Source organism: Barbus barbus (genome assembly GCF_936440315.1).
Source record: "Barbus barbus genome assembly, chromosome: 4".
NCBI lineage: Eukaryota > Metazoa > Chordata > Actinopteri > Cypriniformes > Cyprinidae > Barbus > Barbus barbus.
This window is the reverse complement of record NC_136732.1, coordinates 762,861-782,371: the sequence shown is the minus strand read 5'-3', so window position 1 is coordinate 782,371 and position 19,511 is coordinate 762,861. Positions and strand designations below refer to the sequence as shown.

At 39.9% G+C, this 19,511-nt stretch overlaps 2 protein-coding genes across 4 annotated transcripts in view; both read right to left on the bottom strand.

The window, feature by feature from the left end:
- Nucleotides 1–8,443: 8,443 nt before the first annotated feature.
- On the bottom strand, nt 8,444–13,832 carry LOC306866471 (tripartite motif-containing protein 16-like). Of its 2 annotated transcripts, XM_079411702.1 has the most exons (7): nt 13,185–13,828; nt 12,690–12,785; nt 12,376–12,609; nt 11,320–11,479; nt 11,132–11,179; nt 10,766–10,933; nt 10,253–10,623 (listed from the first exon to the last, which is right to left on the bottom strand). In XM_079411702.1, the coding sequence occupies exons 1-7, from the start codon at nt 13,755–13,757 to the stop codon at nt 10,598–10,600; spliced, it is 1,305 nt and encodes a 434-aa protein (XP_079267828.1). In that variant the 5' UTR covers nt 13,758–13,828; the 3' UTR covers nt 10,253–10,597. The 2 variants fall into 2 exon arrangements, with proteins under 2 accessions (XP_079267827.1, XP_079267828.1); XM_079411701.1 differs by having other exon boundaries at nt 8,444–10,933; nt 13,185–13,832.
- Nucleotides 13,833–17,631: 3,799 nt separating this feature from the next.
- Nucleotides 17,632–19,511, bottom strand: part of LOC306862703 (uncharacterized protein) — a 36,801-nt gene continuing 34,921 nt past the window's right edge. The window contains exons 6-10 of one of the 2 annotated variants that reach the window (XM_079405624.1): nt 18,976–19,044; nt 18,657–18,685; nt 18,510–18,572; nt 18,329–18,397; nt 17,632–18,143 (exon numbers count right to left, since the gene is read on the bottom strand). In XM_079405624.1, coding sequence (XP_079261750.1) covers nt 18,108–18,143; nt 18,329–18,397; nt 18,510–18,572; nt 18,657–18,685; nt 18,976–19,044 — 266 coding nt within the window. In that variant the 3' untranslated portion in view covers nt 17,632–18,107. The remainder of the gene's footprint in view (nt 18,144–18,328; nt 18,398–18,509; nt 18,573–18,656; nt 18,686–18,975; nt 19,045–19,511) is intronic. The other variant, XM_079405625.1, reaches the window with a different exon arrangement.

Sequence of the window (19,511 nt, the reverse complement as noted above, 5' to 3'; positions counted from 1 at the left end):
TTTAGTAAACATCAAAATAGACATCCAGTAACTTGGTAAATGTATACTATTTACTTTACTTACTTACTTTTGTCATTTAGCAGATGCTTTTGTCCAAAGCGACTTACAAATAAGAAAAAGGAACTAAAACTAAAAGTTACAACTCTATATACCCACATATTTAAGAAAATAAAGAAATTAAATAAAATTGACACATGCATATCACAACATTTCAATAATAAACATATAAATGAAAAAACTAAAATAAAAAGCGATACTTCTATCCCTTGCCGGTCCCGGTGGAGTCGCATGGTAGAGTTGATGGTCTTTACACTCGTCGGTCTTCACACTAGGAGGGCTAAACACGACGACTGCCGCGACCGCTGCCGCGGTATAATAACCTTTTTTATACCAATCCAACAAATCACCATTTTAATTCAGCTGGACCCACTTTCCTGTTTATCAACTAAAAATGGCCAAGCAAGTGCACACATCAGATTGATCGTTTTGTTAGATAAGACCCTTATTCCTCGGCTGGGATCGAGTAGAGCCTTTTGAAGTTTCATTGAAACTGCGTTTTTAATCTTCAATCTGCTGGCCACCATAAAAGTCCACTGTATAAAGAAAAATCCTGGAATGTTTTCCTCAAAAAACGTAATTTCTTTGCGACTGAAGAAAGAAAGACATGAACATCTTGGATGAGATAGGGGTGGAGTAACTTGTCAGGAAATGTTTTCATGTGTATTTGTCATAATATAATGAACAAATACAATAAAACAACACCATGTGTTAAAATTTAGAGGGTTTTCTGTACAGACTATTTTTATACATTTACTAATGTTTGTGGGTAGGGCACACTTTTAAATTCAGGTATGGCTAATTCTGTAAAAATGCTAAATATGCAACAGGGCTAAAGAGGTTTTAACCACAGTTTTTGTAGCACAATCATGGCTGTTTGTGGTACTCATGGATTCAAGCTCGGCTTCCCCTATAATGTCAAAACATTAATGGTCAAACATGTACTATTGTGTTAACATTTTATTGATTAAAAATGCGTTAGAACACGTTCATCTCAGAGACGAGCTCGTTCAGAATCAGCTACATATAGCAGGTGACTCGATTTCCTTCTCATATATTCCCGTAGCATCAGTGTATTTGCCTGTTGAAGCCCAGCGTCCATTGACTTCTATGGAGCTGCTTTGAACAGTTTTTTTCAGTGCTTCAAAACTAGACGCTCATTGGATAAATGCTGCGATTATATCCCGCCCACAGATGCTCAGCGTCTCTGGGGGTGAATGGAGGAGTGGGCGGGGCTGGACTCCGGGCTTCTGCGTGATGATTGGAGGGTTTGTCGAAAGACTGCATCTCCTTTTGATTGACAGCGATTGTGTCCTATAAGAAGTCGCTGATGCTGAAGCTATTCGAGCCAGTGTTGCCAATTTAGCAACTTTTCAGACCACCCTAGCGACGTTTCAGACCACCCTAGCTACCTTTTTCCCCAAAAGTGACTAGCGACAAATCTAGCGACTTCTTTGACAAACCTTAGCGAGTCTCTGTGATCGCTGGTACTGCCGCAACGGCGCGAGGTCAGCGCGCGCACCTCTTTCTCTGTTCAGTGAGCGGCTGTCATGACAAATAAGGAGGAAGCAAAGATGCAAGTGAGAATGAATGTTTATTTGGTCAGAGGACACAAACTGAGCAAAGTCTCTCGGGTGGGCTGGTGACGCAGGGACTAGATGGACAGCGTGCTGGTGATGAGTGGTGATGGTGAATCCAGTGCAGGTGAACATCCAGACGAGACGAAAACCACGAAGACTCCAGACAGACGAGGACCAGGAACACTGTAGCAGACGGCACACGATAAACAACACGGAGGACATCAACCAACGATCTGACAAGGAGAGGAAAGTGCAGTGAGACTTTATAGGTGAGTAGATTGGCAGCAGCTGGTGCGGGAATTGAGATCAACTGGCGCGCTGATGACTGGAGTGAGCGGTCACGCCCACTCACACACACACACACACACACACACACACACACACACACACACACACACAAAGAACAACAATACACGAGACATGAAGAAACCAGTGAATTCATGAACCATGACAGCGGCTGAGAGGAGCAGCGCGTTCAGTTCAAATAGATATTATGTTGCTTCTCTAATTTTACATGCAAATATAGCCGAAATCACAGCACAGGAATTGTCTTGTCTTATCTTGTGTGTATTATTTTATTTCATCAGACGACGGCTCGATTATAAATTAGGATTTTTGTGCAGACTAACTTCTTGGAAGGGAGAGCTGGTTATGTATTCTTAAAGGGCTGCGTTTCAGTCACTATTTCATATTTATCCCGTTGACTGACAACATAAACAGTAAAATATATAAAGGAGAACAGTTATATTGAGAATTTGGCTGCATTAAAATACAGTATGAGCACAGCGAGACAAACAAATGTAAAAGGCAATATGACGCGATGACGTAATGAATATGCCAATTAGCGCATGACGTCATCTGGCGACATTTAGCGACTTTTCAAACTGGCTTTAGCTACTTTCCATCGAAAGAAGTTGGCAACACTGATTCGAGCTCAGTCCCATAGTGGACTTTGCAAGTGTAGTCAAAAGACAAACTGCTACAACTATTTCTTGATATTTGCTTGGCGAAATTGCTGGCCAATTTTCATTTTACATTTCACACAATTATACACCACATTCCTTGTTTCAGTTTAACCTAATTCCCACATTTCCACCATCGAGTTTAATGTTTTTTTAGATCGTTTGTTCGTTCATTCATTCATACAGTAGGCCAGGCGGTGAACTAGCCAGCTAGCAAACTGCACACGATGGCAGAATTTATGTATAAATAAATGGACAATTTTTATGATGTAGGCCAAAAATGAGCTTCCCCTCTTTGAAAGACCAGCAGCCGCCACTGGTATAAACATGTTTAATTTTCATAAGGTGCAGGGTATACCCAGGGGTTAAGTGAGTTGGATCCCATCAGAGGGGAGTTGACTGTCACATACTGATGGCTGCATATTCTCTATTTTGTTTTACTATTAATTTCTTGTTTATTATTTTCCAGTTACCTGCGTAAGTATTGTAGACCTTTGTTATTTTATTATTTATTGCTTTACCGTATCACTGTCACATGTCTGTTGTTTTCTGTCTTCTCCGTGACTTAGTTTTCCCCAGTCTCTTTAATTAGTCATTTTGTTCACCTGGTGTCTTGTTAATTATCCCATTAGTTCCCTTTGTTTGGTCCCTGCTTATAAGCCCTCAGTTCTCATTTTATCTTCGTACATTTTACATCAATGTTAAGTTGGTTTACTTGCCTGTCTCCTGGATTTTCTAATTAAAATACCTTTTTGTTGATCTCCTTCGTCCTCATGTGTTTGTACCTCACCAACCCGTGATAGAAGAACGGACCGACTACAGTTTTTTTGTGGCGTTTTTGTTTCCTTTTTTCCCCACTTCTGTCACCATGGACAATCCTAACGTTGCCCTGCTATGCCTGGAGCAGAGGGACCGCTCCCTAGAGACTCACACCAGGGATTTTTTGAAGTTGGCGTGCCTAACTATTCAGACCGCTTGCTTTGTGTGTTTTACATCTCGAGTCTAAGGCATGCCTCCCCGGTAGTGGATGAAATTTTGATTCTTTCCAGAGACTCGTTCATTTTTCGTTCGTTCACCAAAATGATTCGTTCAGATTCGTTCACTAATTTGTTCAGTGACCATTTTTCCATATTACACAAATACGTCAGCATGTGCAGCAAAATGTGTTGTTCAACTAACGTATTTACTTGTTACAAAATAAAAACCGATTTGGCTTCATTAAAAAGTGTGCCCTTCTCATTAAATGAATAAAATAAGTCTAAATAAGTGATCAAAGTCATTACTCTTTTTATCTTTTAAATTACACTCTTTTCGGATGACCAAAGCACAAGTGTTTTTTTATTTGTTTGCATACTAGGCTAGTTAACATTTAATTGTTTAGGCAGAGATTTACACGTTCAAATCTGAGATTATGTTAAACGAGGAGTTATTCTGTATGTAAAATATGTACGGATACCTGTGCTTTGCATCCGCTTTCTGCTGATTGATGAACTAGATTGACAGAATGGCCGACCTACCCGGTCAACGAACTGGGTATAGCTACCAGTTCGTTCAATTCGTTCACGAACGGGAGATCTCTCTCTCGTTCAGACTCAAAACAGAGCCATCTCGGTCAATGATGCTATTATATTCATTCGTTCGTTTGATCCAACCAATTACATGCCCCTTCTAAACCCGAGCTGAAATGCTATTTGCTGACGTGAGTCACGTGACGCAAATGAGATGGGATGACGTGACGCAAATAATCAATACTGCCATATTTTTTTATGTTTCACAGTTTTTAAACAAACAAAAGTGCATGACATAATGAAATATTTTTTTATTTAAAAGTATGTAACTGTTCAAACATAAAACAACAATAATATAAATAAATAAAACAAAATGATAAATTAAAAATAATAATAATAAAATAAAACAATAATATAAAAAAATAAAACAAAGAACCAGTTGTTCGAACGACGAACGTAATAATGAGACGAGATGTATGTATGTAACAGTTCATTTGACTCTTTCAAACTCAAAGCAACTCAATGAAGGGCGTATTCGTTCACTAGATTCAACAAATCACATGCTCCGTCCTCGTATCATACTCGAAGGCTATTGGCTCGAGGTTTAGTCATTCTTTGACAGATGAAACGGTCCAGAGCTACGCATGCGCGCAATAGCGGCGCGCTGCGGTGGAGGGAGGAGTTTCAGTGAACGAGAAATATGAGTCAATGGATTACGTGAACGAGAATGATTCGTTCACCTAAAAGATTCGTTCAAAAAGAACGATTCGTTCACGAACGTAACATCACTACTCCCCGGCAGCGGTCCTCTGGACAATTTCGCCATATGTGTGGAGTGGGTGATGGAGAATGATAGACTATACTTCAACGTCTGCCCTGCTGATTAGGACATCTCCAGCCCCACTCCCAAACCATTGACCAGCCAGCCGTCATCCCGCTGCACGGAGGTATCGCCTGAGTGAGCTGATTGTCACCCCGAAGCCTGAGCCTCAAGAATGTTCTGACCAAGTGCGTGAGCCGGCAACACCGTCCGTTCCTGAGGGAGTTTTAGTGGCGATCGAGGGCTTGGAAGGAAGTCCCACTCACACTCCCACCACTGAGTGTGAGTTGCAACTGGTCACTGGACTATATATTGAGGAACTTATGGATATGGATTTGATCGACTGGGTTGGGGAGGTGACTCTCAGTGTTCCTGAATCTCCTGCGTCTCCACTAGTTCCGCCCAGCTCCTCTGTTCCCTCCCAACCTCCCTCTCCCACCTCCTCTCCTAAATCGAGCCAGTTCCTCATTTCTGTCTCCGCTGGTTCCTGCCAGTCTCTCAGCTCGCCCTCAGTTAGTGCCAGCTGGGCACTTTGATCCGCCGCGTCGGGACTTCCAGTCTCCAGCTCCTCCTAGGCGTGAGGATCCCCTGTCTCTGTCAGGCTCCTCCTTCCCTCCGGCTCCACCTTCATCCTCAGTCACTCCGGCTCCGCCGTGATTTTCCGGATCCCTGCCTCCGCCTCAGTCGCCTGAGCCTTCCATCTGCTCAGCTCCATCCTGGGCTCCCCTTCTATCGGCTCTGTCAGTCGTCCCCAGGGTGTCATCAAGGCCTTCTCTACCTTGGCTCCTCCCTCCCTCGATTCCGCCCTGGGGCCTCTTCCTAGCTGGTATCTGGATCTTCATCTGGCTCCTCCTGCTCCTGGCTTCCCCTTGACTCCTCCCACCCTCCACTCCAGTGTTAATTTTGGCAGGCATTTTTGATTTAGTCTTAGTCTTTATCTTGAGACGAAAATGCTTAATAGTCTTAGTCACATTTTAGTCATTTGAGTCTATCATAGTTTTAGTCTAGTTTTAGTCATTTGAGTCTATCATAGTTTTAGTCTAGTTTTAGTCATTTGAGTCTTTCATAGTTTTAGTCTAGTTTTAGTCATTTGAGTCTATCATAGTTTTAGTCTAGTTTTAGTCATTTGAGTCTTTCATAGTTTTAGTCTAGTTTTAGTCGACGAAAAGTCATTGCATTTTTGTCAACTTTTAGTCAAACTGCAGTTACCAACATTTATTTTGGTAGCTATTTTATATGTAGTATTTAAACAAAAACAGTCATCAATTCTTCTCTCTTTAGACCAAATCAATTAAGCTTAGTTATGAGAAATTTGAATCAAGGATTGAATTTGGAAAAACTGGAATAAATTTTCATTTTTTGGTAGAAATATAAATTAAACTCATTTTTCAGATACAGTAGGTTTACTTAAGTATACATTTATTTAACATCTTTTGTTGGTTAACATTTATGACAGATAATTAGGAATGCTGTCCATTTAAGACGGAAGGTATGTATGTAATAGCCTACTGACATACATTCAGTTTTCACCCACCTGTTTAAGCTCACTTAAACCATAACGGACTGTATTTCCGTGAGATGCTCTACATGAGAGACATGTGGACTGCTGTGTGTGTATTTGAGCACTGAGAACTGATCGCGCGCTGTATGAGAACTGAAGAAGTGGAGCGTGCGCGAGAGAGAGCACTTCTATCAGCGCGTTTCCGCCTATCGCACCTTCACTGACTTTAAGTTAATCGACAATGAATTGTGACTCCCGGGAAAAACGGGACGTCTGGTCACCCACTCCCTAACCCTTCGGTTGCTGAGGCCATTGTTTCAGATCGCTATAGTTCGCGTTTTGGTAGCCTATCCGTCCACTGCAGCTGCCATACTGAGACTGGATATGCAAACGCACCTTATCCAATGACAGAGACGCACATTTTGAAAGACAAGTCAGTTAACTTAGCCTATAGGATGTATTTTGAATGTCCGGTAGTCCTCAAATAACATTTTAGTCCCGTCTCGTCTTGTTAACGAAGAGGCGCATAAATTTCGTCATAGTTTTTATCATCAGATATTAGTTTTAGTTCGTCAACGTCTCGTCTTAGTCACAGAAAAAAGGTTTGTTGACGAATATTTTTCGTCGTCGTCTTAGTCAACGAAATTAACACTGCTCCACTCCCCCATGGACTTTTTGGGACTCTTTTTGATCAATCCATTTGATCAAACACAGTGTTGGCAACTCTTACAGATTTGCCTTGAAACATTGCTGTGACACAGAGTCCTCACAGAAGTCCTTATTTTTTTATATTTGGTTAAAAATACGCTTTGTGCAACAGTTCTTTACATTATGCAAACTTGACATGCATTAACAGTTTTTATTTATTTTTTTCGCAATGGATTTTTCTCTAACTGTGATCACTGGTGAAAACTGCATCAGAGGGGGAGGACTTTTCTGCTCCCTCATATTCTGCAGGGAACACTTTCCAAGTATTTGCAAAAGATCTCCAGAAATTTGTTGACTCCTGCCCACAGCTGAAAGGTAAAATTGACATTTATGACATGATTTGTTTGTTTCTTTGTTTGTTCTTTGTGTAAGTGGTTGTAAATTAGTTTTTTTCTGCATTCTAGTTCTATCCTTGGAAAAGTTGTTCATTTTGTTAAATAATAAAAAATTTTTTTGTTAACTTAGGGTCTTTGGACCTTGCATTTAACTATGTAATACAGTTAATTGTTAATAACTTTGAAACACATATATTGTAGCATAATTAAAATAGTTTAATGTTGCACTTGCACAGTAACTACATGTAACAAGAGGGTAACAAGGGATCTGTCACAAATCTGGTCCATGCCCTCCCGGTTAACCACCACCAGAGGTCACCCGTTCACCACAGTAACTCTTACACTACACAGCACACTGGACTCAATTTCCCATAATCCATTGCACTGACGACATGCACAGCTGTTCACTATTTCGCCCACACCTGATCACCATTTCACAATCAGTATCACTCTCTATTTAAGCCTGGGACTTGCTCTAGCTCAGGGCCGAGTATTGATCTGCGTTTAGTGCTCACCTAGCGCTAGCTGCTTTACCGTGCCATTCCGTGTTTCTGTTTTGTTCCTGTAATTGTCAGCGTTTATCTCTCTCCTAGCGATAGCTACATTATAGAGCCGTAGTTTAGTTTTAGTCTTGCCTTGTTTTTCTTACCGTGTCTGCCCTGCCCGTGTTTCCTGGACTAATCCTTCGCCTCTGCCGTTTGGACTATTGCTCCCATTTCTGGACTATCTCTCTGCCTTGCCCCTTTGGATACTGTTCGCTGATCGTCGACCCACGCTTGCTCCACGGATTGCTGTGTCTTGCCCTTGCCATACCTGTTTGCCCCTGTCTGACCCTGCCTGTTTTCTGACCATGTTTTGTAATAAAGCTTTGCATATGGATCCGCACGTCTCATGTCTCGTCAGCCCCGTAACAGGATCACTTTAAATTACAGCCCGCGGATGTTACACATACACAGTAACTACACACGTAACAAGAGGGTAACAAGGCTTCACTTTATATTACAGCCCGCGAATGTTACACTTACACAGTAACTACACGTAACAAGGCATCGCTTTAGATTACAGCCCGCGGATGTTACACTTACACAGTAACTACATATAACAAGGGTGTATGTTTGCATAGTTATATTGCATAGTTAAGAAAAATGTTGTAGTACATTTTATTCTACTTGCCTCAAACCACATGCGGAAGCTCAAGTGCACCAACAACACTACAGCTATCAAAAAACATCAATTATACAGTAAATATACATGTGTTGTGTATTATGTTATATTTATGTTACATCCTGGGAGTAGCTGGAAACGGGTAATCTAGTTTTCCACTGTATTGCACCTCAGCGGTATGCTGCTGACTGACTCGCTGCTGAGATGACCATATGCAATGCTCTTTCATCAGGTAAATTTTCATATAGAAATGGTAACATTATTTTGATGGTCCCTTTTGAACATTCTGTCTACAATAAGTAACTTCGCACCTACATGTCAACAAACTCTCATTAGAATATTAGTAGACTGTCTGATTAATATCTGCTAACTCTTTCATGTGATGGCATCTCAACAGACATTCTACTGACTATAAGTAACTTTGCAAGTACGTCAACTTATTCTAACCCTAATCCTACCAGTCTACTAATACTCTACTAACATTCTAATGAGAGTCAGTAGATATATAACTGCAACATTCAACCAACCCAGGGACTATCAAAATAAAGTGAAACCAAAATTTTTAAACCAAATCATAGCAGAAATTCCTTAATATTTCCCCATACTTTAGTAATCTCCATGACCCCTACATAAAGAAACACTAGTAAATAATACAGCATATATTCTAAACTGGTAAAATTTTATGAAGACTATGGTGGTTTTTAACTTTACTATAATTACTAAATTATACTACTACAGTTTACTATTTGTATCAGTCATGTTAGATATACAGTATGTTATAATAATACAACCCAGTACGTATATATTTTGTGTTATTACAATAAGGCAACTTGTTCTAAATCATAATATTGTTGCCTAAGACAGTTGTCACAGTCATGATCTGTTTTTGTTTAGTTATGTCTCTGTCTACTGTCCTAGTTTATCCCCATGATCATTAATTAGCTCCACACCTGTTTCTGTTCTTCCTTGATTACGTTCAGCCTTTAAAGCCTGTGTTCTCCCCTGTTTGCTTTGTCCGCTATTATATGTGTTACATCAGCCTGAATCGTCATGAGTAAAGATTATTGTTTTTGATATACCTGCCTGCCGTGTCTTGTTTACCTCTTGGGAGTACATACGTAACAACAGTATGTTATAAATACCACGTAATTTTAGAATAGTTGCACCTTTCTTATGAAATACTAACAGTATAAATGCTTTATAATTTAACAGGTTATTACCCCCTTATTCCCCAAATGTTGCATATTGTTTCCTTATACCTACGAGTAGGTACTGTGGACGTACTCTATAGTTACAAATAGATACGCAGTAAATTCTGTTTAATTATGTGGTACATCGCGGGCTGTAATCTAAAGCGTTACCTAAATGTTTAACAATTAAATGCATGACAATAAAAAAAGAATACAAACACTGAAATGGACAGGAGCTCCATAAGATGAATAATGAAAATGATTCACTGACTGTGTGATCATTTGAACTCAAAGGTAGGTTTGATAGTAATAATAAAAATGATGTAATACTACATTAAAAACTAAATGACTGATTTCAATCAACAAACAGAGAAAATCACAGAAACACATGGTCATTCAGCAGGACTCACATACACACACATACACTGATCTTACAAGCATTTATTACACACATTTATTCTGACGTTAGTTCACTGACAGAAGTTCAGCTGCTGTATTAATGTCATGAAGAGAAAAGAAGAGACTCCATAACATCTCATGGAGCTCAAAGCATTATGGGTAGAATCTCTCTACAGTCTATTCTGATTCATCAACAGTTTAACTGATGACTCATAAACATAAAACCCAGGATAGAGCGGCTGAGTGAATGTGGTCTGGACGGTGTGGATGAGGCTCATTGTGTCAGAGACGCTGTAGAAGGACAGAGTTCCTGCACTGTGATCCACAAACACTCCTATTCTCCTGATGATGGACTTCAGAGGGAGATCAGTCTCTATGTTATTGTGCCAGAATGAGTAACTGGAGGGAGTGCAGCGCAAACTCCAGGACTGATCATTAGATCCAAACCAACACTCTTTACCCCGTCCCTTCCTTCTGATGCTCTTATATGACACTGATATATGCAAACCTCTATCTCCACTCCACTCCAGCTCCCAGTAACTGCGTCCATACACACTCTCTCTACACAACACCTGAGAATAATACTGAAATCTGTCTGGATGATCAGGATACGACTGAACTGTTTTAGCGTATGTAATCACTCTGTTGCTCTCAGACAGACGGAGGCGTTTATTCACTGTGTTCAGATCCAGAGTGAGCTGCTGGGAATCTGATGGAGATAAAACACATCAGAATCAGGAATTATGAATCTGTTCAGTCTTTTCATGTAGCTGAACTCTTCATGTTCAGTGTATCATCTGTGAAAATCATCATTTACATCATCAGTTATAAAACTCTTCTTTCTCCTTCTACAGAAGAACATGAACACACTCAGAGAGTTTTTCTGCTTGTTTTCTTACTGACTTACATTGTAGGAAGTGGTTCCTGGTCCTGGGATCAATGTTGGTGAATGTGACTGTGGAAATCAACAGACATGAACAGTGTGATTCTCATGATCCTGCATCCATTCCTAACACATTTCTAATATGATGTTCTCCATGATATGAGATGATGATGGACTGGTTTCTGAGAGCAGATGAATCTGCAGGACTTTACCTCTGTCTGAGATCTTCTTGAGCTCCACTTTACAGAAATCCTCTAGTCTGTCTCTCAGCTGATGAACAGATTCTCTCAGATCATCAAAAGAGACGAGAGAACTGAAGAGATCATCATTTACGTCTGTAGATTCAGGAGGAGCTGAGAGAGACTGGAAACTCTACAGAAAACACAAATCAACACTCATCAGCTCCACACTTCACCCAATAACCTGCTCCAACATCAGATTTGACGGATCTTTAGTAACTCAATCCAGCACTTTCACAGCATCAGCTTCATTCTTCTCATATTCATTACATCACATTAGAGCTCTGCTACACATTCTAGTATCTGACAATTACACTATATGAAAACTTTCTAGGAAATAGTTTGAATGATAAAACATCTGCTAAGAACATAAATGTCCATCTAACAGCTCAAGCACATCAATAGAGTCTCATTGTAGGGTTGAGTAGATTTGCTCAGGAAAAACCAGCTCAAAGGCTACGATTAGATACTGATTTAGAGATACTGAAAGTTCACAAGGACCCTTAAGACATGCTCAGGTTTGGTTTGGTTTGGTTTGAATAAAATGAAGCATTGCTGATATACAGGCTCACTTCATGTTTGGGGTCTTCATGGTCAAATTGATCAATGTGTTACAGGCCAATAAAAATCAATTTGATCAAGTTGATGAAGATCACCTGATCCAAGTTTGATGAATGTTTCTCAGAATCTGCATTATCAAGTTCACTGATTTCAACATTATGTAATAAATCAGAAGGAAACATGAAGTAAAAAGCTGAAATGTTAGTGAAGTTTTGAACTGTTGGTGGCGCTAGTGGTGTTTGACAGCTAAATATGTCTTCCAGAAGAAAGAACTGAGAAAAATGATTCCTAAGTGATTTCCAGAGCTGAAAGCTACTTGTAAGCGGCGTCTTTCAGAAGAAAATGATCAGATTAGTCTGACTGATGATTATATAATAAGACACTCATGAAATGTTTCTCTGTGAGTCTGGTGTCACAGCAGGATCTGCTCAAGTCCACTATGATGCTGTTCTTCTAGATCTGTGTTACCTGCAGGAACTGGATGTGATCCTGTGTGTGTGAAAGCTGCTCCAGCTCAGTGTCTCTCCTCCTCAGATCATTGATCTCCTGCTCCAGTCGCTCCAGTCGTCCTTCAGCTCCACTCACTGCTTGCTTTTCCTGATCTCTGATCAGCCGTATCAGCTCAGAGCGGCTTCTCTCAATGGAGCGGATGAGCTCGGTACAGATCCTCTCACTGTCCTCCACTGCTGTCTGTGCAGAGCGCTGTTAGGACACACAGTGATTCAGGCTTCAGTGAGTCTGAACTGAGACGGAGACAAACTTCTCTTCTTCTCCAGACTCACCTTATGAGACTCCACAGCCTCTCTCAGCTGCTGGAGATCTTTCTCTCTCTGCTGGATTCTCTGCTGGAACGTCTTCTGCGTCTCCTTCAGCTGCTTCTGCAGGACAAACAGATGATAGTGAATCTCACAGAAAACTACTGGTACTAAATCATCATGTGAACAGATGAATCCAGTAAAAATGGAACGAATAACCAATGGCTTTCTGTTATAACCATCATACATATCATAAAGATCAAGCGGAAGTGTATATTTTGTCAAAGAACGGGTGAATAGTTCACTCCATTATTTTATGTTGCTTAATCAAAGGCTTTTTCATGAAAGTTTGTGTTGATAAAGGTTTACAGTGTATTTCCAGCAGTGAATCTCTTCCTGCAGCTGCTGTTCATTTCTGCTGTCGTGTTCAGTGTGAATGCTGTAAGCTGTTAATATGGTGCTGATATAAACACATATGAAACGAGTGTCAGCAATATTTCATCAGTGTCTAGTGTTAAATACCTGTTTCTCTGTCCTCTGTGCTGCAGCTGATACAGTGTCGTGGTTTTTATGTTCATCCATCGTACACAGCACACATATACATTTCTGGTCAGTGCGACAGAAAACCTCAAGGATCTTCTCATGTTTCTGGCAGATCATCTCCTGCAGTCGTCCAGTGGCTTCAGTCACTTTGTGTCGTTTTCCTGAGCGAAACTCCTCATGCCGCTCAAAATGAGTTTGACAGTAAGACTCCAGACACACCAGACAGGACTTGACGGCTTTGTGTTTTCTTCCAGTACAGACGTCACACTGCACATCTCCAGCTCCAGCGTCACAGTCAGAAGGACGTTTCCTCTTCTTCAGTTTCTCCACCACTTCAGCCAGCATGTTGTTTCTAGCTAAAGCAGGTCTTGGACTGAAGGTCTGTCTGCACTGAGGGCAGCTGTAGACTCTCATCTGATCCTCATGATCCCAGTGGCTTGTAATACAGCTCTTACAGTAACTGTGTCCACATGAAGTAGTCACCGGATCCTTCAGGAGATCCAGACACACTGAACACATGAAGTCATCCTGAAAAACTGTGGCTCCTGCCATTTTACTGCATGAATACAGAAACACAAACACACACCAGCTCAACCACACTTCAGTTTCTCTTTCCCAGAACTCACGTGACTCCTGTTTCCTGGTTCTGTGTTTGAGTGCCGTGTGTAAAACAGGTGTGTCTGTGAGTCTGTAAAGCAGGTAAAGAACGATCTGCTCTCATGACAGCTTACACTGCAGGGAGAATGGAGACTCCGTTTCCAGGTGATCCAGCTGATCTGGGGTCAATTCTGGGAAACACAGGCAGACCAGTTCACTTCCCAGAAATCCTCCACTTCCAGCTGTTTAGTCAAATCAAGTCACCTTTATTTATATAGTGCTTTTAACAATACAGATTGTGTCAAAACAGCTTCACAGTATTAAATAGGAAAATAGTTTGTCAATAATGCAAAAGGACAATAGTAAACACTCAATTTTCAGTTAAAGGCAGTTCATCATTGAATTCAGTGATGTCGTCATCCAGCTCAGTTCAGTTTAAATAGTGTCTGTGCAATCAGGTCGAGGATATCTCTGGAAATGAAGTGTCCCCCAACTGAGCAAGCCAGAGGCGACCGTGGCAAGGAACCAGAACTCCCTCTGAGACAGAATGGAGAAAAAACCTTGGGAGAAACCAGACTCAGTCGGGGGGCCAGTTCTCCTCTGACCAGACGAACCAGCAGTTCAATTCCAACTGCAGCAAGTCAGGTTGTGCAGAGGACTCATCTGGTTCCAGTGGTCTTGTCCCAATGGCTGTCTAGGTGACGAGGTCTTCACTGGGGATCTGTCTCTGGGGCTCATCTAATTGTCCTGGCTGTAGAGGTCATCTCTAGGTGCTGATCCACATCTGATCTGGACACAGACTGGAAACAGACTAATATTAGTGTAGAAGCCATTCTTCTTATGATGTAACAAGTACATCGGGTGTTATGGGAAGTGTTCCCGGTTCCGGTTGATCTAATTAATGCAGCCTAACAATCCTTTAACGGATTTGAATAACAGAAGTGTATGAGTGTGTTATGTGTAAGCCAAGTCAAAGAGATGGGTCTTTAATCTAGATTTAAACTGGCCGAGTGTGTCTGCCTCCCGAACAGTGTTAGGTAGACTGTTCCAGAGTTTGGGCGCTAAATAGGAAACTGCAGGAAACGCTGTGTTAATGCTTAACTACCACATGATTAGGGACCCTTAAAATAAGTGTTAGCTTAAGGACCTTTATGAGAGATTAACTTTTAGCTACTGTAACAAAATTTGAGTAAAGTTTGATCAAAGAGTGTTAAGAGTGTTTACAGTATATTCTTGCTAAAGACATAAAAATAACAACTAAGCCCACATAAATACACATAAATCAATACTCATAGTAGAAAATATCCTTAAACAGAGTATAATCTTTTCATCACACATCAACATAGAGAAAGATGTCCAAAAAAGAAAGAAAATACTTAATTAATATTATATTAATAACATTAATGATGGAACAGTATTCTAAAGTGTTACCACAGAAACCTATGCTTCAGCATACTGCAGTCTCAAAAGTTAAACATAAAAATGAACCTTCAGATATCTTTTAAAGATATTTAGAGTAGGAGCAACTCTAATATGAGAAGGAAGACTGTCCCATCTTTTTGGAGCCCAACCACCCCTTCGCTTATACCTCGTCTTCTGAACAATTCAAATGGACTGGTCAGAAGACCTTAAAGACCTAATAGGCTTGTGTACCTGTAAGAGCGAGCGAATCCATTCAAAGATGTATTTACAAATACCAGGAGTTTAAAGTCAATCCTATACTGGACTGTCAAGAGAGGACAGAATAGGGGAGATATGATCCCACTAGCGAGACCCCGTCAGAAGCCTAGCGGCAGCATTCTGTAGTGATTGCAGACGGTTCAAAGCTGTTTGGCAGACACCCACATACAACGAGTTGCAATAATCAAGCCTCACAAACACAAAGGCATGGATCACCTTCTCACAATCTTTAAAAGAAAGAAATGGTTTAACCTTCACCACTAATCGTAAATGGGGAAAAAATGGACTTAACAAATTTATCAGTTTATTGAATTTGAGGGTATTATCAAATAGTACCCCTAGATTGTTGACCACAGGTTTACAAAAAGGGGTCAACTCACCTAAATTTGACAGGTCAGGCACAGTAGGACCTCCAAACCACAAGTTCTGTCTTACTCTCAATAAAATGTAAAATGTTCGCCGACATCCAGGCTTTAACCTCTTTCAAACAGTTCAAGATGGAGTCCGGAAGAAATTAACGTGATTTTTCCTCAAGGGGAAAAACATTTGCATATCATCTGCATAAAAATGACAGGAAATCCCATACTTATGAAAAATTGTCCCTAAAGGTAAAATATATATAGAAAATAAAATAGGGTCAAGAAACTGCCTTAGGTTTGGTACGTCACACAATTCAATAACCACACACAACATCATCAAGTAAGTAACAACTGTTGCAGCATCCACTGTAGTTGTTCGCTAGTAAAAACATAGTTTATCAGTCATTAGCAGTGGATCAATTTGCGTATTCATAGATCAGCGTATAGTAAATTAGGCAAGGGTGTAGAGTTATATTCAAGCTATTTTAAGGCATGAGAAAATTATTTTCCCAAGAAATAACATTTAAATGTGTCATTTTGATGATCAAAGAGGAGTTTTAGGGGATAACATTTTTGACTACAGGGGGACTTTAAGTACCTTTAACAACGCAGACTCTGTACTGTGGTAGGCTTTAAAACCAGACTGAAAAATCTTGAAAAAACTCTGCAATTGGCTAAGAACAATTTTCTAAAATTGGACAGCACAGAACAATCCAAATTTGGCTTTTGAAGAAGAGGTTGCACTACAGTATGTTTCAGCGACAATGGCACCAGAATGGAGACTACCATTAATAATAGACAGAATACTCGGGCCAATGATAGACCCTTTTTGTGCCGACGTCACAGTGCTAGCTGGAGGCAAAACAAAGGGAAAACTGGAGGCGGCCAATTCAAACTAGCACAGATTACAAACTAGCTACATAAGGAGCTTAAAATATCATCTTGTTGTGATGTTGGATGCCAGAATCGAAGTAGTACAGGCTCCAATTTGAAATCTTATCGCATACCTGCTGCCACTGTCAGACAAAAAAAGGACAACAGCTGTGGTTAAACTCGATAAACCAAGCAGAAAATGATCCATTATGAATACATTAGTTATTGATTAGCGAACTGTTACTTAACACAATCATAAAATTGTATTACGTACTGAACAGTTAACACATCTTCCTAGTAGTTAACAGTAGTGAGTTAAGTGTTAATGAATAATTACCTGTAAGTTCTTCAATAATTCCTTATTAGTTACACAGTAAGTAAGAAACGGTATTCTAAAGTGTTACCAAAGGTTGTATGCACCTGGCAAACTCAATTATTTGTATTAGTCTAATCTAGTCCACCTTAATTAAATGTAAAGAGGTATGCACTGCTGTGCTATCTTTATTTGACTAACTTGCTGCATGCTGACCTCACCAGAAACAAACTCAACACTACTATCTAGTGGACTAAAGAAACTGATTGTATTATTCCACCAAACAGTATAATAAAAGAGCAATACTTGGTCTCCGTGTATTGATACAGTATTGCCATGGAAAATATCACGATGCTATGCTGTATGGATGTTTTCCCCCACCCTTAGCGTCTAATTCGCTGCATAAATGTTTAAACAGAAATGTTACACTTTTATCCACGAAATGAGCTCATTTCAAATTTGATGCCTGCTACAGGTCTCAGAAAAGTTGGGACAGAGGCATGTTTACCCTGGTGACGCAGTATATTTCACTAGAAATATCTTACTAAAAATATCATCATAACTACATCAATGACTGAAGCATCAGTTCTGCTCTACACTACTTGATTTGCACAGTGCCTTTATCTTTATTCATTTTTATTAAAAAAAGAAAAACATCATTCAATTGATCTCCTATAGCTGGTGTTTTGCTTTTAAAAACACTTTAATAATCCTCATATTTGACTTGAACCATGTAAAATCCAATTAACTAGCAAAATGTGTAATTGTTCAAGAACAGAAGAGCTCATGTCAATACAAACATGAAATCAGTTACTTTACACAAACTGAAATATTTCAGTTTTTACAAACTTTTTATGTAAAATAATGACTTTTTTAATCAATTAAATGGTTTTTGTTTGAATGCTGTAGTTCAAAACAATGTGCGCAAACAGATGAAGAAAACACATTCAGAACAACACAAAATGAATTTTGCTACCTAAGTATTCATTTACAATGTATAATCTGAATGAAGATTAAAGGTCTTCAGACCCAGGAGTCTGGCCTGTATGAAAACACATCAGGGCTTCAATCTGTTCTTCTTCAGAAGGCAGCATAAGTCACTGTATCATGATGAGCCTGAAAGAACAACACAGATTCTGTCCATCAGTGTTTCAACTGCAGCCATTATAATTATAATTATTAGTGCATGAGCTCCATTTATCAGCAGCATGTAGATGAGAGAAGCTGCTGTGATTTTCTCTGAATAGGACTGAACAGCAGTCAGAGATGAAGAGCAAGGGAATGAGCTGCTATCTACTCACATTGAGTGATTTTACTGGCTTTTTCCTGGAAAAATAGACTTCAGAATAAGTCACATCATCTGTCTGCTCCTACACATCAGTGCAAATGTTTAATACACAAACAGACATATCAGGCACTATAATATGTAGAGTAATACAGGACAGACGGTGAACTGAATGCTGAATGATTGAGTCGACTCACAGCTGCAGGAATGGACATGTCGATTATTTCATACATCCCTTTATCTTCATTCTCATCTTTGACCTTCAGACAACAAAGAGTCAAAACTGCATGAATGACACTTTATTGAGCTGTCAAGACAGAAATCTTTGGCATGACTGAACTCACCGCTGTTTCATCAGTTCCTCTTTTATTATCTGAAAAATGTGAGCATTTATGATGAAACACACATGCAAAACACTGAACCTTAACAATGCTAATGGCGTTCAAAACCATTCAGATGAATGATAGAAACGATTGCTTATCTTGATAATTGTTTGAGATGGGCATGACAGTAACAATCTTCTGTTTTTTCATCTCATCTCAGTCACATAATCCATGTTTCTATGATTCATCCAATCTGAACGTGATGTGCTGGTTTACTGATCATTACAGTGAGATCTGAACGGGTTTTAATTGTTAGAAAGGAGGAAATGTGAAAACTCACCAGCTCTTTTTCTGCAGATCAGCCAGAGAACAGCAGCAAGGAAAGCAGCCACAACAGAAATCACTGTCACTAAAGAAGAGACCGGCATAGTCATGGACGGGACAGGCCAAATGATCACTATTATTTGTTGATTGCCACTATTATTGAGATGCATATGCTGATTATACTGATTATTGTGAGTCTGAATGATCCAATAACAAAATGTTTTATGCACAACATGTTTTTAAAATCCTTCATAATAACACATTGTCATAACACTGCTGGATCTCACGCTGTAGAATCACATGACTGAAATTAATAACACATCAAAGATCAGACACTGGCTAAAACGAGTGAATTAGATTATTGTTATACTCTGGACAAAACTTTGGCATGTAACTTGCCCCGCACCATTTATCATAGACCCCTGAAAGGGGCGTCAAATCACATAGCTTACTGAGGAGTAGTGTGCTGTGACTTTAAGTGATCGGGCGTCACATGTTCGCTCAACTGGCAAACAAAATGCAATAGACTTAATGTTAGACTAAACTTTGTGA

Excerpts from the sequence above, each read along its gene's own strand:
- LOC306866471 (XM_079411701.1), bottom strand. The coding sequence starts at position 13,757 with ATGGCAGGAGCCACAGTTTTTCAGGATGACTTCATGTGTTCAGTGTGT. Across the intron at positions 12,786-13,184 it reads CACAGAGGACAGAGAAACAG|AAGCAGCTGAAGGAGACGCA; the intron begins GTATTTAACACT and ends TTTGTCCTGCAG. Across the intron at positions 12,610-12,689 it reads AGGCTGTGGAGTCTCATAAG|CGCTCTGCACAGACAGCAGT; the intron begins GTGAGTCTGGAG and ends GTGTCCTAACAG.